Here is a 13,634-nt window from a genome sequence, read left to right on the forward strand (position 1 = left end):
ATATAAGAAGCATAATTGATAGCCATGAAGAATTATTGTCAGCAGTGTCAATATAGGCATTACTTCGGTGAGGTGTCAGATTTCTAGGAGGGAATGGGGGTGAGCAAAACTCAAACTCTTTCTTATCCGGCTCTAGAAAGATTATTTAGTACATATATAGGGTATAAGTGCCCTTTTTGGAAGTGCTTGGATTGCATTCTTTCTCAGCTCTACTTCCTGCTTGGTCTCCGAGTATGTCAATTCAGTACTGACTCTCATCTTGCATTAGTTTTCCTCTTTCTGTCTACGGACCATTTTGCACTTCTTCTAATACTGTTTTACTCTATTTGATGTGAACGCAATTGGCATATATGGAATAATCAGGCTACTTGTACTGCACATATGTCTTTTCAGGCTATGGCTTGGTTCGCTACATTTAAGCGGGTTCAGGTTAGTTTGACTAGTACGTCCTAAGATTAAACGTTCTCCTCGATAAAAACCTTCAGACCCAGGCTGGTTGAAGAGTCATATGAATGGAGCTTTCAACGGAAATACACAATCTGGTGGTGTGTAGGTGTGTTGGTTGTGCTTTTCAGTTTTTCTTGAATGTAAATGGTCGGGAACATGTTGAAGACTTCAAGCTTTTCATCCCGGCTACCACCACTCTTGAATACCACCTCCTCACCATAACCACAACATTTAGTTAAACCACCCATTTCCAACATCAAGAAAACTTAGTTACCAATTACCATCAACTGAATTATTATAAACTTTGGTTGAATTCCACTGTTTGTTGATACTTACCTACTTGTTTGGGCTGCTGCACTACAAGACCTGCATGCGCATTGCTATCAGAGTTCAGCCATAAGCCTTTGTTGTTGAACCAATCGGCCAAAGGGTCTGCGTTTTAAGTTGGATGAAGAAATGGCAGTAAAAACTTAAACATCAAACAGCAATAACTGCTCCGAACTTTACTGTCATGCATAACTGGGAATCTGTCTCTATAATCTATATTGATGAGTGCCATACTAACTGGTTGAGTAATCAAGCTATGGAGTCAGAAATAGCAGCAAACCAAACGAGCAAGGGAAAATGTGAACATATAAAAGTGAACAACTTTGTTAAATTGTTAGAAACCAAACTTCCCAGACAACTTCAGTACTATATATGGACTCTAGCTAGCAAAGCAAGTGAACAAGATGTATGTAGTGACCTTGTTAGAGCTGAATAATTCAGAAGATTCAATGCTTGTATGTATTAACCACTTAATCAATTGTGTATAATCATAACCAAAATATAAATACGCCAACTAATTATCAAATGGAAAATTAAGAATAAAGACAAAAAAATGTATTAGTCTCTAGGCTTGACAGGGTAGTCTCTGGTGAAGCAAGCATAACAGAAGTTAGGATATTGCTTTCCCAACATCTTCTTCAAGCTATCAAGTCGCAGATAAGCGAGTGAATCCAATCCCATAGCCTCCCTCATCTCCTCAACTTTCATCTTATTTGAAATCAACTCCTCAGCCCTTGGGGTGTCCACTCCATAATAACATGAACCTATAATTGGGGGGCTTGCGATCCTCATGTGAACTTCCTTAGCACCTGCCTCCTTCAACAACCGAACAATTTTTGAAGACGTAGTTCCTCTCACAATCGAGTCATCCACAACCACAATCCTCTTACCCTCCAACACAGCCCGGACTGGAGATAGCTTAAGCTTCACGCCAAAGTCCCTAATCTTCTGGGATGGCTCAATGAAGGTCCTCCCAACATAATGAGACCTAATTAAACCCTGCTGGAAAGGCACACCAGCTTTGGCAGCATAACCAAGTGCAGCCACCACACCAGAATCGGGCACTGCTATCACAACATCACACTCAGCCGGGGATTCCGTTGCAAGAATCTCCCCAATTGCAAACCGGGTTTCATAAACAGAACGCCCAAAAACAACAGAATTCGGCTGAGAAAAGTATATGTGCTCAAAGATACATTGTTTTGGTTGAGGACGAGACCAAAGGCATTGTGATAGAACCCCCTCTTTATCTACCACCAAAACTTCTCCGGGACACACCTCTCTCTCAAATATTGCTTCAATCAAATCAAGCGCGCAGGTCTCAGAAGCAAACACAACAGCACCATTGCTCCTCCTCCCCATAACCAAAGGCCGAAACCCGTGAGGGTCTCGAACCGCAACAAGCTTATCTTCAGTCACAAACACCATAGAATATGCACCCTCAAGCTGCTCACACGCCTCAACGATCCTCAATAGGAAAGGTCTGTCCTTCGAATTTGCAATAAGGTGAAGAACAACCTCGGTATCCGAACTGGTATTAAAGATGGAACCATTCTCTTCAAGCATGGTTCTTAGGGCACGATAATTTACAAAATTACCATTGTGGGCAATCCCAACAGATCCAAACCTATACCCTGCAACAAATGGCTGGACATTTTCCAACATAGAGGAACCTGCAGTGGAGTACCTGACGTGTCCAATAGCCAAGTCACCTGGCAACTGGTCGAGTTTTGACTGGTCGAAGACCTCGGAGACGAGCCCCATGCCAGTTATGGTTTGAAGGACGTTGTCTTTAACACAGACTATCCCTGCCCCTTCTTGGCCGCGATGTTGGAGCGCGTGGAGGGCTAAATAGCAAAGACGAGAGGCTTCGGGGTCGCCGTAGATGCCAACCACGCCGCACTCCTCTCGAGGCTTTTCATCATCGTAGTCGACAGAGATGTCATCTGGGTATTCTTTGTCTGCAGACAAAATGTGGGAAATTGGGTTTTTGGAGTGAACAATAAAGGAGGTGTTGTTGGCACGTGAGAGGGAGAAGGAGTGAGAAACAGCAAGAGTGATTTTGCGGAAAGGCGGTTTAGGGTTTAGGGTTTTGGGGCAGCAAAAGAGAGGGGTTAGGGTTAGGGTTGGGGTTGGGTGGAGAGGGGTGTGTCTGATGGAGTGCGAGGAAGAGATGAGTGAGGGTTTAATTGCAGCCATGGGAGAGTTTAAGAGAAGCTTTGTTACAATAGTGAACGAGCGAAGGGCCAGAGAACGAATAAGGATGGTATACTTGTCACAAAAATACTGGCACAGTCAAATTTTTGGCTAAATTTTCTAATTTCACCCTTTTTGAATAGAAATTTCGTTGGTGCATTCTCATAGTACTCGGGATTGCATTCTCATATTGGGTTCCAGAAACTTAGATGGGAGTTAAGATTTGTATCTCTTTGGCTGACCGTCATAGAGAAGGATTGCGTACGTGGTTTTAATTTTATTATTTTTATTACATGTACAACAATCAGTCGACAACTCTTTACACTGTTTTCAGGGTCCAACGTATCCCCAATTCATGTGGATCTGTGACTTCTATATATAGTAGTTTTACCAATCATGATCTCGTCTTGCTAATAAGATTTGTATCTATTGCATTATCCCTAAAAAGAAAAATATAGCTTTCTTAAATTCAACGGTACTGATCGATCAATTAAACCTCTTGGTAAAGCTCAAGGTGATCTCGTTCTGCTAACAAAACTCTAATGTTAAAAAAAAAAAAACAGAAATTAGTTTTGTATCCGTTTTGTTGTTCCCTAAAAGGAATATCCAACGGTATTTTTTTATTATTAGAAATAGCGTTCCCAAATCCACGGTATTAATTGATCCATTAAACCTCTCGGTAGTCAATTGTATTTCATCATTTTTCATTTTCTATCTAATTGACTACCGATTTGTTTCAGCCTTGTAATTGACTATAAAAGGCTAAAACAAGTTTATAAGCTTCACTTTCGGCTGGAATCGAGTCATTCTAAATAAAGAGATCTCAATAAAAGGGCAACAAATGTAAGAGACGGAGATTACAACTCAAACCAACCAAGAAGAAGACAAGTGAATGGAATTACAATACAGTCAAACTCAAACTCTTATAAACACAGTTGCAAGTTCTCAGTTTTTCAACGTGGAACAAACTGACAAACACTCTCCATTCATATATTATTTACTAGCCGAAGAAATAGCAAAAACTCAATGGCTGCGCATACCATAACTGAATACAATCGTACTCGTACCGCACTTCAAGAAAGCTATTTAGAAGAAATAATAGTACTTGGAACCGTGCTGGTAATGGTAGATTGCTTCACTCGACCTAGGAACCGCGGAGAGAGAATTATTTTTGCAGTAAGCCTTAGTGCAACTTAACTACAAAATTATTTTTGCAGTTCCAATTCCTTGCAGCTCAAGTGATTTTACTAACTCGTTGTTCTGGGCGCTTTGGGCACGTACCAAATCGTTATCATGCAGGCCACTGATTTACTTTAATTAACAACAGTCAAGCATAGAATAGCAAATTTTACAAGTTCATATAAATGTCGATATATCTGTTTCTTTCCCTAGATCATCACTCTCTTTTGATTTGTTTCTTTGGTTCTAAAAGTGAACAAAGATTGCATGGTTTGATATGGCCGGTTTGGAGCTCAGATCGAATCAGTTCCCAGATGATAGTTTCACCGATGTTGGCTTAATAGGATATTAAATATGAATAGTGTTATGCTAATCGATCACTGGGAGTGACTGACAACCAAAATTGATATTTCAGCAAGATTCTGTCCATATCAAAGGTTAGTACAAATTGTTTCAATCGATTGTATGCTTTTGTAAGGCTAGAGCTCTTTTCTAAATAGTAATGTCACTGTCTCTTATAATTATATCTGACATTGAAAAATTGATGATGGCAATACATGCAAGATATTTTTTGATAGATACACTACTAGAATTTTGCCCAAAGGGCACCGATAGAGGCCACTGATATTCAAGCAGTGCTGTTGTGACAACTGATGGGGAAAACGGTGTTATTTTTTTGGGTATGCCACGGATGACAGTGGGAATTTGACGAAAAAAGAGGGCCCATTAATTTTTTGGGGAAATGATCATTTACCCAATTTTAGCTTAAAAATTGTCCACTTACCCAAACACTCTAAGAGATTATTTCCCTAATACCCAATTAAGTACTTTTTAATTCCTTTTTATTTATTTTTGGGACAATATTGCCCTCTCCTTCTTTGTCACTTAGAGAGAGAAGTCATCGGAGACCTTGCCGGACTCCGGTGACCAGTGGCCGGACGCGGACTCCGATGACCGGACTCGGACTCCGGCGACTGGTGACCGGAATCCCGTATCCGGCTACCGGACCGGTGACCGAATTCCTGCGGCTGATTTTATTGCCCCCCAATAATACCCAGTAATCACATTATTGTCCCCCAATAATCATATTATTACCCCCCCAATAAAAAAGTTATTGCCCCCCAATAACAAGTTTATTGAGAATCAATAATTAGTGAAAAATGAAGATGTTTTTAATTTTGAAAGTTTTAGGAGGTTTATCCAAATAAATAATCATATTATTGCCTCTCAATAATATTATTATTGCCCAATAAACATTTTATTGCCCACCAATAAACTTGCAACAAGACAATTACAACAGTTCAATATTAGTACAGGCAGTTGTAGATCTACCAAACAGATGCTATTCTAGTACATAACTGGAATTAAAACATTTTTTCTGCATATTTTCTCATACTAGACAACTTGTGGCATGTGGTCTGCCAAAAAAAAAAAAAAAAAGGGAATGGCGTAGCCGTCATCGATCTCAGAGGCCGAATTCGAATCAGTACCTGAAACTTAAAACACAAATCAAACTAATCAAATCCACCAAAACCTTAACCCTATATCCAATCACCAAATCAACGCTCCGAATTCCCCACCGGAATCTCCCGAGATTTTCTAGAAGGACTCCCTGCTCTGCCGCCATTGTACACCGGAGCTTTGCTCAGCGTACAACCTCCAATCGAAGCTCGATTTCTCGCCGGAGTGCTTTGCGCCGAGTCCCGCTCCGAATGTGTCTTTCCTCCTCTGCCTAAAACCCTAGGAGTTCTGAAGCTGAGACCAGCACTTCCGGCTTTATCCAAAGCTTCGAGCCTTCTCTCCGATAACGAAAACCTATCGGATCTAACCTCTTCGAGCTTCGGATGCGATCCAGCGCACCACCGATTGGAGATTGAGGGCAGAGGGACGACTTCGAGCTTCAGATGCGATCCAGCGCACCGCCGATCGGAGATTGGAGATTGAGGGCAGATGGACGACTTCGAGCTTCGGATGTGATCCAGCGCACCGTCGATCGGAGATTAAGGGCAGAGGGACGACAGAGAAAGATAAAGAAGACGAAGTAATCGGACTTGGAGGTGGCAGAGGACGTAATCAGAGACGATGTTCTTGCAACGAACTGAGATTGAGAGAGAGAGAGAGAGTCTGAGAGGAGAGAGAGATGAGTTTTAATTTAATTAATAGGGGTAAAACTGTCACTAGATATTAGATTGGGTAAATAGGGTTAAAAACTTTTAGTGGAGTAAGTGGATAATTTTTAAGCTGAAATTGGGTAAGTGGTCACGGCCCCTAATTTTTTAATACCAAGAATGACGAAAAAGGAATTTATAATAATTTTTTAATTCCAAAAAAGAAAATATCGGTGCCCATCTCTCTCTCCCTCTAGTATTCTCCAGTGTTCTAAAACTCGGCCGCCTAGGCGGCGCCTAGGCATTGGGCGGTGAGTCTCCGACTCGATTAATGGCTAATCGGTGCTTTTGGGCGGTCTGATTTCGGGCGGGCGCCTAGGCGGACTTGGCGGCGCCTGGGCGTCTGTGCAGCTGGGCGGTGAATCTGGGCGAGTCTCTCTCTCCTTTAATCGACAACCAAGCCTCTCTTTCTCTCCTTCAGTCGCCCGCTCCTCTCTTTCCACTCGACTCCCAATCTCTCTTCATTCTTGAGTCTTCGAATAGTTGATATTCTATGAATTTGGCCAGTGAATGTTAGGTTGAACGTGAATATGATTATTGGGTTGAATTGGTTTGCCTGATATTCATGGAAATGGCATTTCATTTTTGAATTGAAATTCTGGGTTTTACTGGGTTGGACGAATTTTTGATGGTAATTGCGTCTTTATATTATCTTTTGTGTGGACATGAAGAAAAGAAGGAAAATTGATGAAGAGAGACATGAAAGTGAATGTGGAGGTGGTCGCTGTTGGTTTCGCTGAAGAGATGAAGAGAGGAGAAGAACACAGAACACGAGCAGAGAGAATAGCATAATAGAAGATAAAAGAAAAAAAGTGTGGCTGTTATTTGTCAAGAGAGAGAAGAGGGAGGATGGCTGGATGGGCAAACCACTTGACGTGTGTGCAGGCCAAAGTATAATATATTAAAAGCATAATTGAATACTGATGTGTTTTCCTTATTTAATTAAACAAATATTCAATTAAATAAATGTTTATGTTAAACAAAAATTTAATAATTTAACTAAATATATATTTTTCCTCCTCTTATTTTATTTTTCTTTATGTATATATATTATAAAAATAAATAAAAATAAAAATAATACAAAACCGCTTAGGCGTCTGGGCGCTAGTCCCCTATCCACCGCTCGACTAGCGCCTAGCGATTTTTCGAACCTTGGTATTCTCTCATCTACTAAGTCTAACACACACTCTCTCTCCTCCCAAGTTCTTCACCACCCGACCCAAAACTTTCTAGATCTACAAAAATTTCAAAATTCAGTCAGACGCCGATTAGTTCTTCGCCTCAACCTCCGGATCTCCCACTCTCCTCGGTCTCTAATGTCTGGCTTTCTCACTCGATGGTTACCTCATCTCTGTTTTGGTGTCGCTATCGGTCCTTTTCCATAGAAAATGAATTCGGGATAACCAGCCAGCCTACTGCATGGTCATATTACTTTTCTTTTTCTTCTGTTGTTTTTGCTACGTACAACCGAATCTAGAGATTCAAAGAAAATATTAATTCTCAATTTTATTTTAATTTTCCAAATGTTTGTTCTCAATAAATCTGGAGGAAGATAGTTTTGGTAAACATGTCTTATATGCAAGTCTGATTTTGTCTATTATTTTTCCTGCAAAAATCACTTTGTATTGGGTCTACTGGTCTGCATGTCCGTTTTGGTTCAATTTCTGAAATACTTGGTTGATTACTTATTTTGAAATTATTGTTCTCCGATGCTATGAGTCACTTAATATATAGCAAAAGATACTCTAACTATCCATGGGAAAAGAAATCAGCTTTCATGTCTGAGAAAATCTGAGCATGAGGGAGTTGTAGTGATTTGTAATGGAGTATAAATGGTGATTTAATTAATATATTAGGGCAGCATTTAGACATTAATGTTTGATTACATTGTTACCTATCAGTGTTCTAAAGGTGAATGATATTGGGTTAATTTCGTTTCTGGTGCAGTGTAGTAAATAAAAATTCTTATTGTGGTTTCTTTCCAATAATCTGTGTTTGAATCCTCAGTAAATTTTTTGGACCATTGTCTTTGTTTATCTGAGATTTTGTCTCATTAGATGTTTTGACTATGATTTCTTTCTTAGAAGTAGTTCTTTCCTAATGCACTACACTTGCATTTATGTTCCTCTAAGTTATTTTTATTTGATTTGCCTACTGAATCGTGCCTGGTCCTTTAATCATATTAGTGTAGTAATTGAATTACTTTGATTTTTTATTTATTGTAATGTAATTTTCCCTTGATTTTCGTATCATCTGTCTATACTTATCAACTGATGAAAATTTGCTATTTTGTGGTTTCAAATTGCAGGTTATGATGAATACCATAAAAGTTGCTTCCAAAAGTACATTGGAAAGGAAACTTGAAAACTAATGATCACTCCATTTATTACTCTCTTATGTGCCTTATTGGAGTCATAAGCAGGTGCGTGATTGGTTTGTCTTTTTGTAATTTGGCCATGTATAGCTAAAAATATAATCTCCTTCAAATTCTTTTTTGAGTGTTCTACATTGTGAACTTTGTTCTTCATCATATTTGCTTTTTGACTGAGGTCACAACTCTCTTTTTGATCTTTTTTCTTGGATATGTAGAAAGCTAATAAGTATTGTTGCTTCTGACAGATTTGCGCCCTATTGTTGTTCATGTGACCGGTCTTTTAGTTTATGGTCCAATTTGCACTGGGCGATTGTGTTCATTCTGGTTGAAGGTAATATACTTGTGGATTATTGTTTCATCCATCTTTGCTTTGTTTTCTGACTCTGGTGTAAAATTCACACTTAATGTGTTCATTTTATGTTTTCTCCTTTCTGGTGCCCTTTTAGCTTTAGAATGTGCACGGAATGCTCCTAATGGTACCTTGGTGCATTCTTTGATGGGTCACGGTGAATCTGCAAGTAGTCTGGGATGTGAGTTTCCAGATTCCTTATTCTACTTGGAGTTTTTCATAAGTTTTCTGTTCTTGAATGTTTTACTTGGGATATGTGTGCCTGTGTGGTAATGTATTTTGCCAATGTTGCAAATGATTTTCAATGATTACTTACTGTACTTCTATACACTTGTTAATGCTTTCATGAGATCGACTCCCCATCCTCTAATACTTTTATTGCTGTGATATTCTTTTTTTCTGAACTGTAGGTACCTATTCAATTCATGTTTGCTATGAAGGGTTGCACTTGCAGGTATGACCATATGGGTTATTATACTTTCCTACATGGGGTGGCTTCTTTACCATAAGTTATTATGCTGTTGTAATTTGGGGCACTTAGAATTAGACTGATATTTTGTTTTCTTTTTAAGATTTGGTTTAGTATGTAAACAAATGGTGACAGGATTGTACTTGGTGTTGTGTATGTTCACACATAAGTCTATATATAGCCTACTAAGTGTTTAAGATTTTACAGGCGGGACTTCAAAAGTTGGACAGAGCTAAACACCAGAGTCTTCATAGAGCGCAAAGTGCTAGTACCTCTGTAACTTATTGTTTAATTTCAGATGTTCAGTATACTTGGAATCACTAAATGTATTTTATTGTTAATTATTTTGTTATTATCAGTAGTGTGTTACCATGTATTGTGGAATGCTATAATATGATGACCAGGAAGAAAAAAGGAAAAAGAAGAAAATCTCTAGTGTGGGGCCATTTTTATGAAGAAAAAAAAATGGCAACACCTTTTAAAAAAAATTATTTGGTGCACGTTTCCCACCATTCTAAGAGTTGCTAATTGATGACATAAATGGTGTAAAAGATGACGTGGCACTTGACAAAAGTAATGTGAGGGGTTGATGTGACAACCATGTCAGTTTGGTAAAAGTTTTTCCACCAATAACGTATTGGTGCCCTATGCTCTAAAAGAAACTGGAACAAAGGGCACTCAAGCTTTGGGGGTGGCTTCATAGTGGCTAATGAAGATTTTGGTGGCTTTTGTGAACAATGAGCACCCTTAATGTATACATATATTTGTCATCAAATCGCAGCTCCCAGCATTAGCTAGCAATCTGTGTTGAGAGCCTGAAAGATCTAGGGTTATGTAGTTTCTTTGTTTGTTTTATTTTTAATTTTTGTAGAAGGTGAGGCTTGCTTTAGGGTATGAGGCTTACTTTCAATACCGGCAAACTTGATGCTGTTAATCTCTGACTCTTGCTGTCGTGATCAATCACTGCAACAAAGATAATTACCTCAATCAAGCCAATAGTAGAAGAAGGATTAAACCAGTGCTGACACAAACAATCATTGTCAGCGATAACCATTGATACCAGCAGAAAAACCACAAATACCGTCATCACTACTAGCAAACAAACCTTCAACTGCTCGTACAATTTTCAGCCGTGATCCGCTGGATTGCTGTCATCCAAAGAAACTGAAGAACCCCCATAAGCCGTATAGTAGCGTTCAGTTGCCCAACAAAGAACCGCCGTCAAGAAAACCAGTCTAAATTGCCTGAAGCGCCCCACCAAGCACAACACTTGCTTGCAAAGAGAATGAGGCCAAAACCTCTTGATGCTAGGGATAACCAACGTGCATATGTCAGTCTAGATCTGGAAAAATTGCAACAGAACACGTCAAGACGAATAAAATTATAAGGATATAGTAGTGTAAGTGATGTAGGACGAGATTTTAGCCAATTTCAACAAAAAATCTCGAAAAGAAAGAAGTGTCTTCACATTAAGAAGAATAATTTGAATATTGAAAATTGGTATTCAAATAGGCTTCTTAATGATGGAATTAATCATAAATTACTCTTTTGGATATATCGGGATTCTCGAGCAAAATCTTGATTGGGATTGCAAGCGTAATATTCTTTAGTATCTAGGATTCTATTTCCGATTTTTATTTAATCAGGTTTAATTAGGTTTCTATTCAAGTAAATATCTATTTTGTATTTGGCCCAAACTCTAGGTAACTTGACCTAGTGGTAATAGGGTTTAATTAGAATAATCTAGAGATATTCATTCATTGTATGATTACATTTCCTTGTACAATTCAGATTCTATGCATTGTAATCCTCTATATAAAGAGGCCCTATTATCAATGAGAATACACATCAATTTTCTCTCAAATATCAATTCCTTAAAACACGTTATCAGCATGAAGCCCTAACCCTGAAACCCTAAATTCGTAGCCTTCAAATCCCAGAAACCACTGCCGCCCACCTTGAAGCTCTCAACTCCAGGAGTCCAGAACCGGAGGCGCCACCCCCAGAACTGGCTGGAAAAACACCGAACCGGCCTTCGGAAGTGACAGAAGTTCCCCTGCCCGGTTCAAAGCCTTTCCCTCCTCCTCCGACCGCCATACTACACCATCAGAAGAGTCTTGATCCCAGTTTCCCGGAACTGGAATCGTTATTCCCGGAACCGGCCTGAAGTCACCAGAACCGGCCACCAGTTGCTGCTGCCCCCTAAACCGCCACCTGCCTCCCAGCCTCTGCTCCAACCTGCTCATATAGGTCCAGCCCAGCCCAGAAGCAACCCAGCCCTGAAGGAACCCTCGGCCCAGAAGCATAGCAGCCTGAAGCTCACTGACGTCAGCCCAGCGTTTGATCCACGTCAGCACCAGACTGCCATGTCAGCAGCCGGTGCCACGTCAGCTCCGGCGAACTTTTCCAACGACCTCCGGCGACTTTTCCGACCAAAAAATTTCCAGCGACCCATTTCGAGGTATTTTTTTTTTCTAAAAGTTCTCGTTTTTTTAGAGTTTTTAATTCAATTTCTCTTCTTTTTATCGGGGACTTGCAACCTCCCTACTTCTACCCCCCTTTCTTCTTCATAGGGGAGACCAAAAGCCGAACTGTGGGGGTTCGTGCTCACTCCAAGCTTAGAGCTTGTAGAGTCCTCCAAACCTAGAGTTTGTTGAGAAGAAAACAATCGACCACATACATCGTTGTTTCGATCTAATCCAAACCCCTCTTGGAATCTGATTTTCTTGGAAGCGACTACGCTCAGAAATCCCTAATTTCTTGGAAGCGACTACGCAAATAAATTTTATAGTTTTTCGTGGTAGCCTTTTTCGCTCCGAAACTAACCCTAATCTTGTGTTGTTTTTCAGGATGAGCAACCTGAATAAGTTGAACTTTGTTCCACTAGAGACAACAGGCGCTGGATACCATAGGTGGGTCCGAGATGTGCGCCAACATCTTAAGGCTGATGGACTTCTGGAAACCATCCAAGAGCCAAGTCAGGACGTGCTTACTCCTCAACAAGCTGCTGCTTTTGAAGCAAATAGAGCTACGAGAGAGGCAAATGAAGCCAAATCCATCATTCTTATGACAATGCACATGAATGACGCGCTCCAAAGTGAATACCTCAATGAGGAAGACCCCAGAAAACTATGGGTGGAACTTGAGCAGCGATTTGGCAACGTTCGTGACTCCTTGCTTCCTGATTTAGAAGTGAGATGGCATAGCCTCTGCTTCTGTGATTTCAAGTCTGTGCTTGATTATAACTCGGAAGCTCTTCGTATCAAGTCTTTGATGGAGTTTTGTGGAAAAACCATAACTGATACGATGTTGATCGAGAAGACTCTCTCTACCTTCCCCGTCTCTGCCCTGATGATTTCAAAGAATTATCGGATTGATGTGAATGCAGGATGTATCACAAGGTTTCATGAGCTCATTGGCGCCATCAACGTAGCTAAGAAGCACGACAATATCCTTGTGAAGAACTATAATGCTAGACCCGTGGGAACCAAGTCTATTCCGGAGTCTAACTATAGTCGCGCCCCCAAGGGAGGACGCAAGGAGCAAAACCCTAAGAGTAGGGACAATTCTGGACGTTATGGTCCATATTCTCGCCCTAAAGAGGAAGGAAACCGCCAAGAGAGGCGTGCACGAAACCGTGGAGGTCAACGTGTGAAGAGAGAGAGAGGCGGAGCCTCCGGCCATAGTGGTGACGCCACCAAGAGCAATGGTCGTCCAAATCGCGCCCCAAAGGTGCCTCGTTCAAGGGAGCCTGATCATAATGATGTTTGTCTTCGATGTGGATCAACTGGACATTGGGCCAAATGTTACGTCCCGAACCCAAATTTACCCGTTTACTAGTCATTTGGACGGTAAACGACAACTACTTTCACTTTTATTGTCGTTTCGGTACTTTTAGGGGGCCCTAAAAGTTGACTTTTTATTCGGGTCAAAATTTGAGAAAATGTTCTTCATGAAAGTTGTAGGGGACGTTAAACCGAGCGTGTGCATACGTGGTACGTAAAAATCGGAGTTCGTATGCGAAAGTTATAAGCGAAAAGGTAGAAGTTACTGTTCATGGTAAGTAGTATAAATTTGAAAAGTTACTGTGGAGGCCGGTAATTTTTCTTTTTTCTCCCTCTCTCC

General features: G+C 40.3%; 1 protein-coding gene and 1 long non-coding RNA gene across 2 annotated transcripts; one reads left to right on the forward strand and one right to left on the reverse strand.

Annotated features, from left to right (window-relative positions):
- Positions 1–1,332: 1,332 nt before the first annotated feature.
- LOC133737401 (amidophosphoribosyltransferase, chloroplastic-like) lies at positions 1,333–2,973 on the reverse strand. Its single transcript, XM_062164960.1, has one exon. It carries the CDS (start codon positions 2,971–2,973, stop codon positions 1,333–1,335), a length of 1,641 nt encoding a protein of 546 aa, XP_062020944.1.
- A 4,478-nt stretch (positions 2,974–7,451) lies between these two features.
- LOC133736614 (uncharacterized) lies at positions 7,452–9,022 on the forward strand. Its single transcript, XR_009859623.1, has 3 exons — positions 7,452–7,739; positions 8,626–8,739; positions 8,937–9,022. It is a non-coding gene; the product is annotated as an uncharacterized LOC133736614 (long non-coding RNA).
- The last annotated feature ends 4,612 nt before the right edge of the window (positions 9,023–13,634 follow it).

This window comes from Rosa rugosa, chromosome 3, assembly GCF_958449725.1.
Source record: "Rosa rugosa chromosome 3, drRosRugo1.1, whole genome shotgun sequence".
Lineage (NCBI taxonomy): Eukaryota > Viridiplantae > Streptophyta > Magnoliopsida > Rosales > Rosaceae > Rosa > Rosa rugosa.

What these genes read in the sequence shown, in the direction of transcription:
- LOC133737401 (XM_062164960.1), bottom strand. Translation starts at nt 2,973, where the DNA reads ATGGCTGCAATTAAACCCTCACTCATCTCTTCCTCGCACTCCATCAGA.